Below are 21,250 nucleotides of genomic sequence, written 5' to 3'. Positions count from 1 at the left end.
CTGTACATCTGACTATTATCAAGGTGGCTGCTAGATGGATGACATGGATTTGCTTTGCCCTTTGGTGCTCCAGCAGACAACAGATGGAGATATTATGTAAGATAAATATCACTAACTAATCTAAGCACAAAGGGCTATTGACTTTTTTTCAAGTACAAGCGGAAAGGAATTAAACTATTGCTGATTTGTCCAGGTTCAATGGAAGGCTATCTGTAAGACTAGATTGCAGTTTGTGGGTGGAGGGATGGAAACAGGGTATGTGTGAAAACCTGTATCATTGGTATTACCCCAAGGGTAGCAGCCGGATTGCTGGATACCACATCCCCTGTCAGTGGTTACTTTTAGCAAGAGTTTCAGTAATATCATCTCAGTGCAGCCTGAGTCACGGGCCTGGGTTCCAGCACACTAAGTGTTTCACAAATCCAGAATCAAAATGTGGAGTCCAGTGATGGTTCTTGCCCCGAAAAGCTGATGTGCTAACTGTATGACAAATGACAACAAGCAGATCAAGGCTGGAGGTAGAGTCCACTAGAACCATGAAATGAAACTCAAAAATGACAGACAGGTCTCTCAGCTCTTCATTACCTCGGACATCTACTGCCAGTAGGCATTGCAAGCAACCGGGAGTTTGTGAAGGAGAGGTTTGAAAGAGAACAGGAAAGTGGATATCAGACAGAGCTCCTCCCTAGTGTGAGAAGCGATATCAGAGAAAACCCAAAATGCTCACAAGGGCATTTAACAAGTGGAAATAAATGTTCAAATCACTGTCCAGTTTGATACAGGCATCAGTTTCTGCATAAGGACTAAGAGCTGCTAGGTGAGAACAGGCTATGAAGAGTCTTGACAGTGAAGAAAAGCAACGTCTCCTTGATAACCCACAGAAGGGATAACAAGAAAACATGCAAAGAGAAGAACTTATCTCTGCTGAGAAGGACCTGGGGCCTCCTGGCGGACAGTGAGTGGGCATGAGTGCACCCTGCAGCAAAGAAGGCCAAGAGCATCCTGGGCTGTATCAACAGGAGCACAGCCAGCAGCTCAAGGGGAGTGATTATTCCTCTTTACTCAGTGCTTGCTAGACCACATCTAGAGTACTGCATCCAGTTTTACCACCCCCAAGACAGGAAAGACATTGACAAACTGGAGCAATTTCAGCAATGGGCCACCAAGATCAGGGGGCTGAAACGCCTGCCCTCTGAGAAAAAGCTGAGAGAGCTGGGTTTGTTCAGCCTGGAGAAGAGACAGCTTCAGGGGAACCTAACACCAATCTGCAAATACATATAAGGAGGTCATCAACAAGATAGACCCAGGCTTTTCACTCCCATGCATGGTGGGAGGATGAGAGGCAATGGATGTAAGTCAAAACAAGAGAATTTCAGAATGGATATAAGCAAAAACTTTTTCACCATGAGGACAGTCAAGCAGTGGAACAGGTTGCCCAAAAAGCTTGTGCAGTTTCCATCTTCAGAGGTTTTCAAGATCCAACTGGATAATGTCCTGAGCAACCTGGCCTGACCTCAGAGCTGACCCTACTTTGAGAAGGTGGGCCTATAGATCTCCTGAGGTCCCTTCCAACCTGAATTAGCCTTAGATCCTAAGACTATGAAGATGAATGAAAGCCAAGGTAAAGATGTGGTGGGAAGATAAGACAGGGTACTCCTTTGATTCCCATATTGCTGTTCCTAGCACACTGAACTAATACAGGTAACACTCTTCAACACCTTCCCATATCTGCACTTCTGTACAGTGTCAGACAAAACCTCTCTTTTAAACAAGAGACAGTCTACAGAACCAGTAGCTGTGATAAGTATCCTCACTGAGGTTTTGCTTGGGGAAATAAAAAGCTAAGAATAGTCAGAGAAAGAAAGCACTGAATGTGTTCAGCAAATTCATTACCTTGAAAGGCTGAGCACACAGGGTCAGTTGTGCTCCAGTGAAATTGCATGTGTGTCTGAGCATCTGTTTACTATATCATATGATGGAAAAGCCACTATATTACTCATTTGCGGTTCACTGGTATGTAAGCGGCTCATTTTTTAGGCTTGGACTTAAAAGTCCACAAAATTAAATTAGGATAGGATAGCATTGGATACACCAGTTTTCATCACTCCTCTTCTGTTTTTGAGGTATGCCTGAATTTTGGAGAGCTGCTATAAATGTTTCAATCATTACTCTTAGACAACACATTCCTTGCTTTCAACACCACCCCCTATCCCCACTCTAAGACTGATAATAATACTTTAAAGTACAGAATTGCTCTGATGGCTTGTGGTCATAATTTTTGTGGTCACTCATACGTCTTGATTTTTCAAAAGGAGATCAAGACTAGATGTGTACAGTCCAAAGTCTGGGAAGACTTTCTGATTGATTTAGAAGAAGACTTTTGCAGCAGTCTCAACAGTTTTTTTTTTTTTCCCTTAAATCTACTCTTCTTTTCTCTGTCTTTCTCCTTTTCCCGCCCTGCCCCCCCATCTTGTTTAAACTTTCTCTGTTTGCCCCCAGACTTTTTCATATTGCCCCCAATGCCCAAAATACAGCTCTTCTCTCTTCTACCTTCCTCTTTGTCTTATCTCAGTGTTTGTTTTTTTCTTGTATCTAGTCTCATGTGACTTTCCATCCACAGTCTCCTCATTTCTGAGCCCCTATTTTCTCCTTTCCTTCCTGTGTTTTCAGCCAATTGTCTTTCATTGAGAATGGGAATTCAAGCCCTGTTTACTTTCCAGATGCTTACTTGTTGTCCTTCTTTACCCAAGTGCTGATCAGTAAAACTGGCTTAGAGCAAAGATTTTGCAAATTAAGTTTGTGATTTGTCAGATTAATCTCTAATTGCTTATAACAGCCATTTTGAAACTTTCCTCTGCTTCAGCCCTGCAAGGCACTGATCAATCTCAGCTGGACCCCAGGAAGTACGGAGATCTCTGACCTGAAACTCTTTAGGAATTTAGGTTATGCTTGACTGCACACAGGAACTACCCCATTGATTTAAATGGGACTACTCGCAAGTTTAAAGCTCAGCATGTGCTTCAGTACTTTGCCTGACTGGGGCCAGAGGGCTCAGGTTCCTAGAGCTTCAATACCAGCACTAGCTACAAACGATACGAGATACAACATCCTGATGAGAGCAGACTTGATGACAAGTGATTTCTAATCCAATCATGCAGCTTAGTGCAGCATCTCCATAATGAAGAAGATATTTTTGCCTTCTTTCCATGGCTATCGAACACTAAAAAAAAGGAGTTTCACAATGTTCTGCAGAGTATACAGACAAACCTGAGATGATATACAGCACTGTAAAGGTTTTACTGACGTTCATTTAGAGATGATCTACGTAAGTCACTCATAAGAAATTCAACCTTCGCAAAGTCATGCCAATAAAATGTTTATGCTACACCCTCATCTACTCTGTTGTACCTCCACATGCATACACACACATTCTATATCTTCAATTACAGTAAAACTAATTAGACAATAAATCACAGTTGAGCCTGTACCTCATTTGTTCAGACATTCAAGTTAAATTTACATACTAATGGTTACATATTTGCCTTTAATAGATGCACTATTAGAAAGTAAACATAATAAATGAATAACCATTTAAGCATGGAGTTACCTAATCTTGATGAAAAATATCTGAAAATGTAGCAGCCAGTGAATCTATTTACTTTTTTATTGGAAAATAAAGCTAATCACAGACTAAGAAGATAAATATAAATTATATGGAGTAGCATACTAATGATGGATCGGACAGACCCACCCTGTGCAGTGCATATAATAAGATCAAACTGCTTGAAATGGCTGGCTTATACATTAGATGCTCTCCTTCTCAAGCATGGAATAAAGGATATAGACTAAGATGGTTTAATTTGCAAAAGTTTCCCCTTGGACCTGCCAGTGCATTTTATTTTCAGCATCTTGTAAAGCTGCAGGACAAGCTATGCGTCTCCCAGCAACAATCAGGTATGTGCCCAGGAAAGATGCACAGGAATGATGACTGCCTCAGAAAACTGAAAAGTGCACAGTAAGGTAAAAAAGTTGTACTGTGTAACTGAGCGAATAGTGCAAATAGTGCAAAACGGGCTACTGGATAAATCCTTTGTCATTAGAATAGGGGCTTAATTCCTGTGGCACACTCAGCGAAGGCAACTGGGAGTGAGAGAGGCCCAGCCTCTGCTACCTTGCACAGGAGAAAGATGAGCCGACTCTGATTTCCTTTCCCATACAGTGAATCACTTCTTTCCACACAACTACAGCTTTCTGAAGATATACTTTTTCTCATCTCTGCGAACCTTGACTGTTCACTTTTCAAAGTAGAGACAGTCTCCTAGGTTAGGGCCACATCCACCGTTCTGGCTACAGCTGTGCGGGAGGTGAACAGTGTCAATTCAAGCTGCTTGTCACCTCTCCTCACCCCACTGCCAAAGGTTACTAGCCCCTCAGGTCTCCCAGCAGAGCTGCTCTGGGAGCTTTGTCTATCCTGGCACCATCAGAATGATCCTGGCTAGAAAGTCTGTTATTTTGAGCATTGAAGCTAACAGGTTATTATGAAGGAACTGAGTTTGGAGAGACTGCATGTGCCAAGCAGACACAAGGAAGGAGCAGTCCCTGGAGATGATGGAAGGGAGTGGTAAAAAGTTGGTGGTGCTAGGCTTATTGCAGATATTGCAGAAATGAGGAACAGAAGAAGAAAGCAACTCCCATAACCTCACAGAGGGAGTCTGCAGTTAAGCTAGGAATCTGATCTAGATTTCCTCTGTACCAGTGAGTGTTTCCCTTAGAACAGCATAAATATGCTTCTGCTTGACCTCAGTCCAGGCCACAAGGCTCATCTGCAATTGAAACAAATAATTATTTAAAACAGCAGCAGCCACGGCCGCCAGCAGCATCAAATGAAAGTGACTTTGCGAGGAGAGAATGCATCAGCAGTCAATTGACATGACATGCCGCTTGCTTGCTGTGGCAGCAAAATGATGGAGGTTCCAGGAACCATCCTGCCGCCACAGCCAATTCGTCTTAATCAACACCTCTGGGCACACCGCACTTCATCTGAACTGAGAGTGCCTTCCTTCCCTAAATGTCATTTCATTTTTGTACCTTTTCTTGAGAGCTGTCAGCCCACAGACACATCTTTTTTTTGTAAGAATGCTGGCTCAGCATGAACCAGAAAGCGATTACATGCAACTATGCTCAGAGCCCTGACGAACACAGATGTAACACAGTGTACTAGATCCAAGCCATTTGTTTTATTACATTACACCTTGCAGGTGCTTAGTCTTTCCTGCCCTGTCCGTCCTCAGCCTTTCATTTCACAGCCTGAGCAGAAGCCCTACACAAGTGATTGAAGGCAAGTTACCAGCCTCTGATCCCCCGCACTGCTGTGACTTGTGTCAAATTATAGCTAAAGCGATTTGGTAATCCACATCAATGCAATAATCTGATCTGTGGAGAGCAGCACTCTAACGCTGCTGTGCTGAGTGGCCACAACGGTACAAGCACTGTCAGCTTTTCCCAGCAGCTTTTTGACCTGCCGAAGCCTGCACGCGTATATTGAGCAACTGATGACACAGGGAAAAATCTGACACATTCAGGCTGTTAAAAGGCACAAAACACATACTTTAAGTCCCAATAAAACACTCCAATTAAATTCCATTTTTGAACACAAGTATATTTAGCCCAGCTATTATTAAAGGTTACTGCTATGTAGCGTGGACTTCATGTATTTGAAGAACATTTTAATGAACAGAAAGAAAATATTTATGTGGGTAGATAATACTCAGATTATAAGAAAGGATAGGGAGAGTATCCAAAGGCTGAGAGGTCCATCCCAGTTAAGCACATAAAGGATGGACATTTACCCAGGCCTTCTGAGGCTGCAGGATTCAATTTGTGTAATGAAAGGCTCTCAAAACACCTGGTCTGTCTTGGTTCAGTTCAGTCAGGCTGAAAAGTACTGCATGGCCTTTGCATGCAGAGAATCTGACACTTTTTTAATCTCCATTGAGATTTCGTACAACATCAACACTGGAAGACAGGCTAAAAGTTTTCTTTCAAATATGATATGAATAAATCATGTAATTCATTAATTATGACTCTTTAGAAAGTAGCAGGTGCAGAAGGTCTGCTAACTTGGTTTTACAACATACCTGAAAAATAAGACAGAACAGAAAGAAAGAAAAACTGGCTTACTAACTCCCATCACTTGAGATCCTATGGTAGCACCAAAGATTATTTCACAGTATTCTCATTTAAAGGGTCATTAACTCTTTAAAAAGCAATGCCAGTATGTAGTAGAAGTATGTACAGAATTGAGCTTGAAAAAGCTCAATGTAAGATACCAGATGAAAGCTGGATACAGACGTCCTTTTAAATAAAAAAAAAAAAAAAAAAAAAAAAAAGCTTGCCTCTAGTCTCTTATATTCAGAAACAGAGTTGAAAAATATAAACTAAGAGTTAGGGAGAATTATTCTACCAAAACTGAAGATGGGACATCCAAGTGGGGGTGGGGGTGTATGTGTTAAAAGGGAAAGGGAAAAAAAGGAAAAAAAATTAAATAGGTCCCTAAGAAGAGCTTGACACCAGAGCAAACAATCTGTTTCTAAAGCATTGGCCATATCCTTTCTTTAGAAGAGAGAAAGAAAAGATTGAAAATAATCCGTCTTTCCACCTCTGCTGCCCCTCTCCCATACCCCTCATTCTCCCAATCTGTATACTTTTCATTGGCCTATCTGTTGGGATACAACAACTGCCAACACATTAATGTGATAAAGCAGTATGTAACGGCCCGGTAATATTACTCCAGTCTTTTCCTTTGGTCCAAGTTGGAGCACAGTGGCATCTGACAATTTCTCTTCCTTCAAGTCCCCCACTTATTGCACCAAACCTCCTGATTCATGTTATTACTTCAAAATGTATTTCAGTCAGCAAGCCTCAACTTGACTCTACAACATCAGTTCTAGGTTGTATAACTTTTCTCCTTGTTCCAAGTTGAACCAATGCCAGCTGAAACCAACGCTGCTCAGCAAGAAGAAATGCTTAAAGACCTACCAAGACCTTGTCACCACTCTCCTATTGACGACACAGACAGCTACCCAGCAAAACAGTGCAAAACCATGTGCTCCCAATGACTCCTGCTCAGCTAAGGTTACCAAACAGCACCAAATAAAGAAAAAAGAGAAAAAAAAAAGAAAAAAAGAAAAAGACATTTCTTTCACTTTTAGCCTCCTAGAAACTGTGTCCTTTCCTCTGAGCCTATCCACAGTAACCTATGCCTCTGTCATCTTCAGATTGGTTCACTACACCTGACTTTATCTGAAGCTGAACATGAAAATGATAGGCAACTTAGAGAAGCCAGACACCCAGACCTCTCTTTGGCTCACCTTCAATATCAGACCATATCATTCTGACTATCTGGGCCTTTCCCCAAAAACCCAATCTACTGCTAATATCAGTTTGAGGCGTGGATCCACAATTTTAAAGAAAGCAAGAAATCTCGTCTTAATTCCATCAGAGATCAAATTGCAATCTATAAACCAAGCCACAACCTGTGCTCCTCAGGAGCAATGCCCATCAGAAAGATATGGGCTGAAAAGAAGGAGACTTGAGCACTCCTTATTGAAAAGAACAACAAACATTCTGTAGGAGATCAGGGAAACCTATAGGCAGACCCACCTTCAGGAACACTAGCAAAAACCTGTCTTCTTTCTGTAAGTGATAACTACAATCTGAATACCCCGATGTCAGTACCATGAAAAAAAAAAAAAACAACCCAAAACAAACAAACAAAAAAACCCAACCGAAAATCTCAACCCACTCCCCAAACCTATCCAAACGCCATTTTGACTTTTTAACTCTACCAGAGAAGATGTGCCAGAATTGCCATGAATTAAAAAATGGATGCTGCTACTGATTTGATGTGGAGACTGCTCACATATCATCTGAGCATTATCACTGTTGATTTTCCCTTTTATATTTTCAATTCAAAAGACATAATCAAGCTGTTCACAAACAAAGCATGGAAAATGGTAAAAGGCAGCAGCAAAAAGCGTTTTGCTGCTTCAGTACTTCAGACTTTGTCAAGCATCTACACAGCTATGTCAGCTCAACTCCTCCAAAGACCAGTGATACCAGCTGACTTGAACCTTCCCGTGCTCATGCTGAAGAATATTATTGAAGTAGCATTTCCACTGAATCCAGTTATGCTTCATTACTCCGCAACTACGAAAAGTAAGACAAGGTTTCCAACTACAAAAATCACCTCAGCAGAGGAGTTACAAAAGAAATACGAGCTGAGCCTGCACTGTCCCCCTACTATCACCTGGAGGAAAGAGCTGACACACTGAAGATGGCGAGGCACATTCACAAAGCATTTTGCCAAAGTTTGACAACGCAATTCTCGTTGACTTCAATGAACGTAGAGTGAAAACAATGGGAAAAATTGGGAACGTATTACAACATTTGAATGCTCAGCATCAAACACATTTTTATAATGAAACAGAATTATGGACACAATTCAAGAACATACCCAAAGCAGACACAGGCCTAAATCAGTCCCTATTATGGATAAATTTAAAAGTTAAATATATGCTTAAGTATGACTCAGAACAGAGATATTCACTGGGTATCAGCAGCAACTCACAACATTATCTGGCTGAAAAAAATGTTATCATCAAAAGCTGGATTTTTATTGCAGTATATCAGAGAATCATGATAGCTGGAAAGCTGTTGCTTTAAAACTTAATCTGTTAACGGCACAGAATTTTAATTACGTGATATTCTGTAGGGCTACACACACTTCTTACTGACATAAAATTATCATCATACATATATTAATTTACCTGGAATTTTATTTTTTGCCAAATGTGAGGCACAATAAACTGCTTCAGGAAGCGTTCATCTTCACTCCAGAACAGTCGGATGTCAGGGATATCGTACAGGATCATGGCCAGCCTCTCCAAACCCAAGCCAAATGCCCAGCCAATTTTATCCTGTGCACCAGCTGCAATAAATAAACAAACAAGAAAAAAGTCAAGAGCTTAAGTTCACAACACAAAAAATTGATGATAAAATGTTCACGTATTTACCAAGAAAAAAAAAAAAAAAAAAAAGAGGTGAAGTGGCAAGATGGAAAAGCCTACAAGTAACTGCCAAATGAGAGATCTAAAGGCTACAGGACAGATCCTACTTCCATCAAAAACTGCAGCAAGACTGGGCATATCACCGAGGCCAGGAACCAAAAGTGGTAATAAAATAAAACTGCACCCTTGGCAATTTGTGTCCAAAGTTTCAGACAGACTTTGAGAAATGCTGCATAACGCTATACACCGCTTGCCTTTACTATCCTTAGAGCTGAGCACTTCACACCTGACTCAGTTGTGTTTTATAAGACAGAAACATGAATTTCCTGTTCAGAATATTTCACCTGGGCTGATAGACCAGGCCAAGCCTATGCAGCATTAACATCATTACCAACATTTGAGATGATCAAAATTGCCTCTTTCGAGGCATCTAGAAGAAACAGAGCAATGGGATGCGAGGCAGTTTCATTAGCATGAAACCTCCAACCAGGGAGCTCCTGGGGTGCCACCCCTGGGACAAGCCGCTGCTCCCACATACACAAGTCTCTTTTATGCAGCACTAAATATAAAAATACAAGAATATTTAATACAGTAGAGCTGTACAGATATTAATGATGCAACATTTCTCTCAGGAAAGTAAATATTCATACCTTCCTTCATTTACAGGGCAGGAGCACTGAGTCATTAACCAGGGATTTTTTCACCACCAGGAACCAGCTCCATGTTTAGCCATCATCCTACTGATTTGGAAACAAGCTGAGAGCCCAGCAGCTCTGACAAAGGCTCAGAGCTTTTTAAAACTTAAACAAATGCCTAAATAAACACACTTAGGCTGAAAGGATGCATGCATATGTGACAGACTTGACTCTTCACCATCAGCACTGGCAGTGTGCTCCTGACTCATACCACTGTACATCTCACAGCCACCCAGCTAGACCAAGGCCATACCTGCCTCCCCCAGTATTAATTTAAACTCTGATTTTTTTGAAACTTTGAACTCAGCAGCTTCCCCACCATCATGCAGGGGGCTGGAGGCAGAACTCTTCTTTCTGACCCGTCTCTGCTATCAGAAAGGAGACAACTCCTGTTATGTGGGCGTTGATGACATCCTGAGGTATGCTGTCACGTTCAATGCTGAGATGAAACAGTCGAGAGTCCTGTTTAAATAGAGGCAGGCTTAACAAGCTTGGGAAAAGAGACAGAGTCATCACTTTGTTTCTTTTAATTAATTTGAACCTGCCTATTTACCTGGAATACTAAGTCCCCAGCAGAACCCATCCATGCCTCATCTGCTATCTCAGCAGTATTCCACTGCCACAGGAATTTGGTCAACTTCGTAATGGTATTCCCCAGAGGAGTATGGATATTTTGCCTTGTCCCTTCTTGTGTTCTCATAGGCAAGATTTTGCACTTTCTGACCTTTGAAAGCAGACAGTTCATCAACTGAACTGTGGAAGTCCTAAGAAACAGAGGCCTGGGTGTGATCTCAAAAGGTACCTCATGGCAGAGCTGCTCAAACTAGTGTGCTTAGACTAAGCAACAGACTTTGAGCTAACCTGACCTTGGAAACCTACAATCCATGCTACATTACATGAAGGAACTGTATGATTTGCTGCTGCTGAGTTATTTTTAGAGAAAAGATAGTGACTACATAGAATGTATTGAAATTTCTGTTTGGGAAAGATTTTGAGCTTCCACTTTAAGTGTACACTATAAACTGTTTCTTTTCCAAGCTGAAAGTACTATTTCTCTCCATACTCCAGTATATAAAAGTAATTATATTTTTATGGCTATGAAGAAGGGAATATAATTCATTGCAATGGTTTTACTTCCCCAAACTTCCAGCTTGTCTTTCTTAAATTATCAACTCCTGCCTCCGTAGCAAAACTCCTATTCATTTCAAAAGTCCCAGACTTTCATATACACGCGGACATTTCTGTAGACTGACTAACACAATCCACCCCCTTCTCCAGAGGTAAAGTCGAGCACATGGAGCAATGTCCATGAGGGTTCTGAGGGGCCACTGCTTAATCTCAACAGAGGCATTAAACCTGAAACCTAAAGATGCCAGGTTAATCATCAGTGTTAATTAATTCACTGATGCTCATTTAAGTATACATGATAGGGGATGATGATCCTCCTTCCCCCCATTCCTGATGATTACTGATAGATCGGACAGGAAAAAAAAAAAATGGATGTGACAGAAGATCAGCAGAATGAGTGTATATTCTGATAGGCAGAGCTTCACATTTAAGATTTGTGCTTTTTTATTATTTTGATAGAAGAATGGTTTTCGTTGCAACTCTCTGCTCACACTTTGAGGTTAATGTACAATATTTATGCCTAACTGATTTGCCATGCATTTTAATTCTGCAATGAATGCCTTTATTTTATATCAGCAATTTCTTTTTTTTTTTTTTTTTTAAGGACTGGGACACATGACACTTTTTTGCACTATGTAGTAGACAAAAAATTATTCACCCAGCTATCTGCCTAACAACTCAGAGAATTGTCATCTGAACTATGAATAAACACGTAGTTGCAGAACTGGTCTTTTGGATGATCCTCGTACAATTATAAGCCTTCAGACCACAAACTTCTCAAGTGTCTGCAGTCAAAGCCATACCAGTGAAGAATTACCTCTATGGGAGGGAGCGGGGGGGGGGGGCGGGAAGAAAAAGGAAAATGCAGATAACTAGAATTCCTACTCAAATCAGCACTGGCAAATCTCCACTGCACTCCACATCTTCATTTATTTTGTCTCTGACCTCTTCTCCAACTTCCTTTTTGTAAAGCTCCAAGCCAATGCAGCATTTAAAGGTATGACTGACTTAAAGCATTGGAAGAATTACCTTGGGGAACTCAACAAGACTAAAGCACACTCCTAAACTTATTTCTGACTGGAAATGACCAGATGGCTTAGAAGTTAAACGTGCAGCTAACCACTCTGTTGAGTGAGAGCAACCCAAAGCTTTTCACAGCACATATACATGTTTAAATACACTGAATTTTGGCAAGTAGTATGCAAAGAAGTCAATTGAATGAACAAACACATAATAGCTTTAAACGTGGCAAAAACCAGGTTGAGGTTCTGACGAGGAGACCTGGCCAAAGGGGCAGATTCCAGGGACCTGGTGGGGCAATCATAGCATCACTGCTTGAAATAACACAGCCCAATGGATAAAGCTTTCCTGACGCACGAGCTTTCCCCAACTGGCCCTCAAAGGTTTCTACGCTGCCAGGCTCCTGCTGTCTCACGTGAAAAACTTGACTACCCACCAGGAGAAAATTGCTGGAAGCTTTGCATGTCAGAGAGCCAAAGATGGAAAAGGAAAGGATAAAACAGTTTGACTGGCTTCCCACACTGGGGGCTGACAGTCCAATCTGACTCCAGCAGAAGGTTGCATCATCGCAGCTGTGTCTTACAGGGGAGCTCAAGAGTCCTTATCATCCTTGAGAAGTCATATCTATCTGTCCTGCTCTTAAGCTTCCAGCCCGGATGAATCAGTTTACACTTAAATGTAGACCAACCAAGCCATTCTCCAAAAAAAGTTATTAAATGAAAGCTAAATTTGATCAGCCAGGATGGGAAGCTTCGTAAGTACTCACTGAGGCATATATAATGACCTGCCAGAACTCATGGATTCCCACTGAAACCTCAGAAATACCCACAGATAGAAACGTTTACCTTCTCAAGGAGCGTGAGGCAACATTTTGCACTGTACAAGATTTTTAAGACATATTTTGCAACGTAATGTTAGGAACAGCTTGCCAAAACTTTTTTGTTATACACTTCAGTCACGCTTGTTTTTATATCTATGCTGGCTTTTATTTAATAATTTTCGCTACTCCTGTAAAACTGCCAATAAAGAAATCTTTCTTTCAATAGAGCCTAAATTGGTTCTTCAGATTGTTATACTCAGCAGTTACTGAGAAGCAAAAGAAATTAAATTTTGATCTTGGATTGAGGCAAAGTCAGGAGCATACAACAGCCTGCATACAAGGTGTTCTTCGCAAAATGATCAAAAATGAATATACGCAAACCGTGTGTAGCTGAAAGCTGGGACGAGTTCCAGAAGCAAAGACTTGAATTTGACCTCCTGCTTTCAGTCCAAACCATGGCTGTTAATGGAGCAAATTCAGGAACTAAAATGGTGGGAAGAGGGGTGAGCAGATTCTCAAGGATACACAGACTACACATCATGTTTTATAAAATAAAGCAGTGCTTTAAACTGTGTAGAAAGTAAGTTATAGACATAATGAACATGTGACTTGACACAAAACATCAGAAATTCCTGAAGCAAAGACCTATCCCCACATTTGAGGTCTATGTGATTAATGGACAGCTTATGAACAAGGCTTTGAAAAACAGCTTCTGTTAAATAAATACTTACTTATCGCTAGAGACCAGGAATGCATATTCTACATGAGGGCCACAGGAATGAGGTAAACCATGTTCACTCATGTTAAAAATAAGCCATTTTAAATTATTTCCTACTTCAGATAAAATTTCCGTATGTTGGGAGTCAAAGGTTTTACATGAAAAAAAAAAAAAAAAAAAAACTAAGGTGTCAGTCTAATACAGAAGAGCTTCTGAAAGTGCAAGGTCAGGTGTCTGGGATGCTAAGCAACTGAGGCCAAAAAGCTTACTGAAGTTTCCTTCTGAACTGCTCTCTTCAGCAAAAGCAAAAATCAAAACTGTCATATTATTCTCTAACTCTGTTAAATTGATGCATTCAGGCTCCCGTGCGCAATTCAGTTTAAATTACCTCCTAAAATAAGGACTTGGCTTTCAGACTATGCATGCTAAGTAAGCCACTCCTCAAGAACTCAAGAGAAGAAGTAAACATTCAATTATGCCTATTCTGTGGAAAAAGAACTTATCTTTCTAAATCTCATATGTGGAATAATTTTCTAACAATAATAGTCACTTTGAGACCACAGCTTTGTCTCCTGGGTCAGACTGATCTGTTCTGTTTGCTCCACTTGAAAACTAAGCAAAAGAACTTTAAAGGCTTTGATTGAGTTTTTAATATGTATGTTTATTTTTGTTCTATAATCAAAATAGCTGGGTACATGCTAAAGGAACAGCCTATTTAAAAATTTTCTACTCAAGGAAGCCATCCACCAGACTCAACTTTCTTCTAATATGTAATTAACATACATTCTACCATTTTGCCACTATTTCACCAGGCCAAATAGCTGGGAGGAAAACATTTCTGATAGTGAGAAATGGATGACCAGAGCAAAAGAGGACAGGAAAGCAAGATTAGCAAGAAGAGGAAAGAGCGAACCAAAGTAATGACAAGGAGGAACTTTATTTTTCCCCACCTCGGACTGATACTTTTTGTTTCCAGTTCTTTTCTTTCTGCTTCTGAAGTTAGGAATTCCTCAGTCCTCCTCCCCTGCTCCTTTCTATCTTCCTATCTTTGCCCAAGTCCACTTCTCCCATTCCCACAAGCCTTCCTAAGCATTCACAACAAAATCAATGACAAAACCACCATTAAACAGAATCTTACGTAAAACTTCATGTATTTTTTCAAAGTTCATAACCATACACTGCAATAACATTCAATCTTTCAAATTATATAAGATAAAGTAGCCGCTTAAGTCCAAAGCGCAATACAAGATATTAGTCATTAACTACACTCTTATGGTATACGGTCTTCCTTTTGGTCTGTATTTCAGCCTACATATCTGAACAAATGGCTTGCTTAGTTTTTGAGGGTTTTTTCCTTCACCCCTGGATATCTCAAGACTGGACATTCTTCATGGAGGACAGTGCAATTTGCTGTCCTAATTTATGTCACAGATCAAAAAATGAATTGGCTCCTTGGGTCTATTTCCCCTGGCTCTGCCTGCAGTCTCCAGTACCGCTCTTTTTGTTAAAAGCAAATTCTGATTCCTTTCATAAAGTTTTGTGCATTCAGGCAAAGTTGGATTTTGAGGTTTTGGGTATTTTAATATCTTTTAATAGTTAAATCTCCCTAGACATTGGGGCTATGTAGATTTGAAAAAATAAAAGCTATAAAGAAACATACGAGGGGCTGCCACTTGGCAGAACGACCAAGTCTACAGTACAGTTCAAAAATTCAATTATGAATCTCTTTTTTTAAGGGTATACATACAGCTGGACAAATTCACTGCATATATATTAATTGCCCCCAGATGCAACTTTCTTGGCAAAATTTCACCAATACCAAAGTTGACTGTTTAGTGTCTTACAAAATGGTCTTTTCTTCAAAAACAACAGGCAGAGCAAGGAACAAGAACACAAAGACCATCACAATGTGATACAATCTTCAAGAGATTAAGACATCCTCAAAAAAATACAGAGGCAGTAGTTTACTTATCATAGCACAGGATTCTATTAGCATCTGTTTGATATTCCTGTTCAAAAATCAGAACGGCCAGAACACCTGTATATATTAAAAGGTTAAAAACTGTGTTCAGCTGATAGCAGCACAGTTTCATGGTTACTCTGAAAGCCTGACACTGCACCGTAAATTCAACTTCTACAGGCAGGGACTGACACCACATTTTGTGTTTCGACAGCACCTACCATAAAGAAGCCTTGGGCTCATGACTGGGGTTCCTTGGCTCTACAATATATAAAAATAACAGACAGATAAGGTTTACGATTTAACAACTACACTCTTCTGCTACAAACTCATTCTTTGGAAGAAACTCATGAAAAACCTCATGATCATGTAAGCATCACTTGCCTTATAACTGGGCTTGGGATAATAGTCCTTCCTGTCCTAGAATGATTTATGTAAGACACATAATAAATGTAAAATATTATGTTTCAAAATCTTTCTGTCAATAGTAGTTCAGGATTCTGATGGTAAAGCTATGAGAAGATTTCTTACTGAAGTGCAGCATATATACTCCAACACAATGAATTCCAACATAATCCCACTACAGTGTTTCATAGCAGTTCTGACAAGGTTCCAGGTGCACACAATTAATTTATTTCAAAAACTCACAACATGAAAGGCCCAGGTGTACCTAAACGTATTGTCACATAGCACAGGCTGGGGGGGGGGGGGGGGGAAATCTTTGTTCAGAAGCACTATCCCCAGTTTTACTTTCTTCTTACTAGGTAACTACTCCGCCAGTCCTGTGCTACAACGGTCTGAACGGCCTCACTTTTGTTCTCAAAGGGCTCTTCAAAGTATGACTGGCTTCCCAAGCCATGCCTGCTTATTGATCTATCAAAAAAAATTCTACCATTGCGTATTCCTGGGCAAAACAACTTCTGTCAATAGGTCTGACGCTATTCAAAGACATGGATATGTTTTAAATATATAATTACAGGAAGTAAGTACTATATAAGATCAGACACTACCAAGTGGGGTTTGCAGACAATGTCACAAAAAGATCTTCTTGCATTTGTCTCTACATTGTTCTTAAGTATAGTGTTTCCAGTTGGCATTTGTCAACCTGGCCACCTGCAAATATCTTTATCTGCACCTATAATATACCTAGGGATGCTCCGCTAGTCTCCTGGTACATTTTGTACACAAAGCACACATAAAAGGGAAAGTATACAGCTGTAGCATTAACGGACACCTCAGGAAACTCAATTCTGCGCTGCAGGAAAAGGCATACTAAGCCATGACCTGTTCTTCTGCCTGGGCCTAAAATCTCCCCCATTTCCTCTCTCGTGCTCATGTTCCCAAGAACACCAAGGTGGAGCAAAACCTGAACTTACAAATGAGTTTCTTTAGTTTGTAGTGCACCGCTTGACTTTTATGCAGCCACGACCCTTTGAACTCCATCACCTGGGAAAGGACTCGAGTTGTGCCTAACCCTGCGCCTGCTCAGTGACACTGTGGAACGGCACTGCCGTGCCCAGCACTCCTCTGTGGCAGGAGCTGAAGGGTTTCACTCAAGGCAAAAGAGTTCTCCCTCCTACTCAGTTCATCTTTTGAAATTGTGCCTGGTTATTAACAACTTGATGGCTATTTATGTATTCTCTTTGGATTCTGGAAGGCTTCCAAGTGGAAGCAGAGATATCTGCAAGAAGATGCTGAGCAGAAGCCTAATTCTGGGGGACGCCGTTGGCTACTTCACCACTACACATTGCTAGGTATCTGGTCTAAGCCAGTCCCTTCAGCTCTACTGTAAATGGGGAGAGAGAACCACAAATAATTGTTCACTCTATCGTAAGACATGTACAGACAAAACACTTAACTTTTAGACAGGTAAATCAGATTAGATGAATTTGACTTTATGTGCCCATTTCAGCTTCAATTTTTATCATGAAATAAGCATTCCTATATAATTACAAGGAAGAGAACAAAAATCTTTCATCTCAGAGTAATCACCACACATTAATTTCTCTTTTGGATTTCTTTCTCAGATTTCTTTTAATTAGTTTCATCATTTCTAGTAACCTCTCTCATGATTTAGGAACTCATATGACACAAATACAATGGAAATTATGTTTTGAGTACTCTCCTGTCCTTATCTCCCTCTTCCTGCACTGCACAAAGTGCCTATAGCCACTTTTTTTAATTTATAATTTATTCCATTTGTTTCAACTCATCTTATTCACCAGTATTACTACGGGATCACAGCCAGACCTTCATGCTCTTCTTGCTTACATGTAGACCATTTAGTTAGCGACTATTTTTAAAATTAACCCACCATCTCCATATGAAGCAGGGGGACAATAAAATATTGAAAAGGAAGTCATTGTTCCTTAAAGTTCAAATTAACTGTTCTTCCTCTACTTTCTAATTTGTATGAAATTCCTGAGTTCTGGCAGCAGAGCGTTTACTCCTGAAAAATAATGATTTCTTAAGAAGTAACAAATTGTATTGCAATTTGGCATAAAGTGGTTGAAGGAGTTTCACACAATACAGTATCAGCAGCTTCTACGCTACTGCAGCTAGAAGAAATATAACATTGTGAAGTCCCGTATAAACTATACAAGTAAAGCTTCGGAAAAGACACAAGGAGAGGTTTTGCTTGAAGTCCTTGAAATAATTTGTGGAAGCACCTTAGTTGCATGTTTTGCAGAGGCTTCTTGCCCACTCTTGCCACGCAGCTGACAAGGCATGTAAAAGATGATGGAAACAGATGCAGAAGCAATAAAATATACAAGTGAAACAGATTATGCTCTGCAATTCTTTCTAGCAAAATGGCATGACTACAACAACCCTACAGTAAATGAAATCAATAGAAAAGGAAAAGGATCCTACAGAACTTGCTTTTCCCTCAGGGACTAATATCTTGGCAAGATATCATTGTTATTTTATATGTTCAAAATTAAGTTTATATGCAGTCTTTCAATGTACACTTTTAAATCCCCCCTTTATGCTATCTATCTTTAATGACATTTCCTAGCAAAGTGTATCAAGAGCAAAATGTCCCATTTTACATGCAAGGCTGATTTCCCAGGTATGATGGGCATCCAGGGAAGTACATGCTTTGCTAAAATGAAAACCAAAATATTACCTTATTAGATAACAGCAATGTGTCCCCAACAGAGTGAACTGGTAAAACTTGTTTTTCTTTGGAAAGCTTGAAGAGATTCTTCTTAACAATGTACATTTTCATCAGCAAAAGGTCTGTGTCAGCACAATTCCAGCAGCAAGAAGTTGGTTCTGCTGGTATGAAGTACATCTACAGCACACCTACACTGGCCGGCATCTCCTACACTGGGCTGGGGAGTGACACTCACACACAAGGTGCGTGTTACACTAGATTATGTGGTACACTAAGGTATTGATGCACTGATGACGTCCAGCTGGTGCTGTACACATAAGCTTAGGTAAACATGTTAGTATCCCACAGACAACCTCTCAATGTATTACTGGAGTTACAGCTGGCGAGTAGAGTTATACCACTAAGAGCCAGAAACGAAGGGAATGCTCATTGCAAAAGGATGGGCTGCAGGATAACCGTGTAACTACCCTCTCCCTAGGTAGATGTATTGTACAGAACAGTTCACTCCCTTACACAGGGAGCAACAGCACAATACAGAACAGCTTTATTTACCTTTGAAGGAGGAGGGAATTTCCTCAGAAAAGACATTCAAAGAAGGCAAAGACTGCCACATAAAGCACTCCAAGTTCCACAGCTGCTTGAAAAAAAATCGTGATTCTCCCACTATGTTCATATAAACTCTCAATTATATCTAATATTTTGTATGTGTAATAATTATGGAGGTATATACACAGAGAATTACTCTACAAAGCTTGTAATTGTATTACACTGATGACTCATAAGAATGTGATGATATACAACAGAATATATCCATTTTTCAGTTTTCAATTTAAAACAACCAGGAAATGGCCCACAAAAGTGAGCCTTAATACAACACTTGGTGTTTCAATGAAACATTCAGATATTCTGAAATACTAGAATTAAGGTTGCCTGAGGAACACTAAGATGCTCTCACCTTAGAAATACATTACGATGCAGTCTTCAATGAGACAAACACACATTAATCTTTCCACAAGACTTTGTTCTGTTCAGCACAGAGAAGAGGCAATGGTTAATGATCCCTGCTTGCGTTGCTTGCAGCTGAACATGTACCCCAAGTGCCTTACACACTGAGCAATATTCAACCAGAGCTCTGAAGACACATTCATTCTTTTATGAGCTTCCCAATGAAGCATTCAGTTCCACAGTATTTAAATGCTTGAAAAATATTAAGGACTTTTTTTTTTTTTCCCCCACATGTCTCGGTGAGTTGAGAAAGTATTGCTGTCTACTGTATTGCAGACTGGGAACTTGGGCACAGAGACTTTAAGATCAAAAGCATCTATTAATTTTGCTCCCAGTCGGAGATACCTGGGACCTGATGTTTCTAAGCACCAACAATTACACGGTGTTTAATATGTTCAGAGTACAGCTCCCTATTACTACAGCTGCAGCTGTGAGTCCTCAACACTTCTGCAAATCAGACCTCAGGGTCTCAAGTCAGGCACTGAGACAACAAAAAGCACACAGTGGCCACATTCAAAATTTTGAGTTAGGTGATGTTCCTACACTCAACTAGGAACTTTTTCGCTCAGGAAGGAAGAGAAGGCAGAGAGCACTGTTCAAGTGCACAGACTGTCCTTTGCTGCTGTCATTAAAGGCACCCATTTCATGCTTTCTGACTACTACCTTAGGGAGGCAGAGGCTTGCAAGAGCAGCGTCCTCAACCCAGCAGTCCCAATTCATCCACAGAGGAATGATCATCCTGGAAACTGAATCAGATAGCAGTCCTTCACAGGAGAAGTAGTAAACTTAGCAATGTCCTTTGTCTCCTAAACTGCCCCCCACCCTCCACCCTGCTCCCCCCAGGACTCCAGCCTTCCTCTCTCTCTCTGTCTTGCTGGGATGCAGCACACAGGTTTCGAGGGAGTGAGCCTCCTGTGTCCTGGAAAGGTGCTGATGGATGCCTACAGCCCTGGACTGAACCGCAGAGAGCCTGACAGCCTGCGCCCAGCTCAGGGTGAACGCTGGATGAGTTCAGCTCAGTCATGGTACCACTGAGCCCGCACTAACTACGAGTTTCCAGAGGAAGCCAGAACTAAACAAACTCCTGTGGATAAATGGGTCTGAACCCTTCACCCAAGTAGTGCTCCATCTTACTCACAGGCACCACCTCTGAGAAAGTGAGTACTATTTACTGAACACAGGTACGTACCTCTTGTATGCCTTTTTTTCCCCGTGCCAAAACAATGGCCTCCTTCAATGAGCAGTCAAAACTGCAAATAAGGTGGGCTAAAGATGTAATTAGACTTGACTAGAAGTTGACTGAAAAGTACAGGAGTACATAATCTGAAGCCTACTGAAGACAACAGGCCAAAAAAAAACCCCAACAACAAAAAAACCCCACAGACTTCAGTAAGGCACAGAAAAATTCCTTCCTCATCAAATACCACCTTATCATAGAATCATAGAATCGTTAAGGTTGGAAAAGACCCTTAAGATCATCGAGTCCAACCATTAACCTAGCACTGCCAAGTCCACCACTAAATCATGTCCTCAAGCACCACATCTGCCCGTCTTTTAAATACCTCCAGGGATGGGGACTCAACCACTTCCCTGGGCAGCCTGTGCCAGTGCCTGACCACCCTTTCGGTGAAGAAGTTTTTCCTAATATCCAACCTAAACTTCCCCTGGTGCAGCTTGAGGCCATTTCCTCTTGTCCTGTCACTCGTTACTAGGGAGAA

At 40.7% G+C, this 21,250-nt stretch overlaps 1 protein-coding gene across 3 annotated transcripts in view; it reads right to left on the bottom strand.

The window, feature by feature from the left end:
* Positions 1–21,250, bottom strand: part of FARS2 (phenylalanyl-tRNA synthetase 2, mitochondrial) — a 250,684-nt gene that overhangs the window by 93,004 nt on the left and 136,430 nt on the right. For all 3 annotated transcript variants that reach the window (XM_082325108.1, XM_082325109.1, XM_082325110.1), the window contains one exon: positions 8,829–8,989. In XM_082325108.1, coding sequence (XP_082181234.1) covers positions 8,829–8,989 — 161 coding nt within the window. The remainder of the gene's footprint in view (positions 1–8,828; positions 8,990–21,250) is intronic.

Source organism: Platalea leucorodia, assembly GCF_965183815.1.
Source record: "Platalea leucorodia genome assembly, chromosome: 1".
Classification (NCBI taxonomy): Eukaryota; Metazoa; Chordata; class Aves; order Pelecaniformes; family Threskiornithidae; genus Platalea; species Platalea leucorodia.
This window is presented reverse-complemented; position numbering and strand designations above follow the sequence as displayed.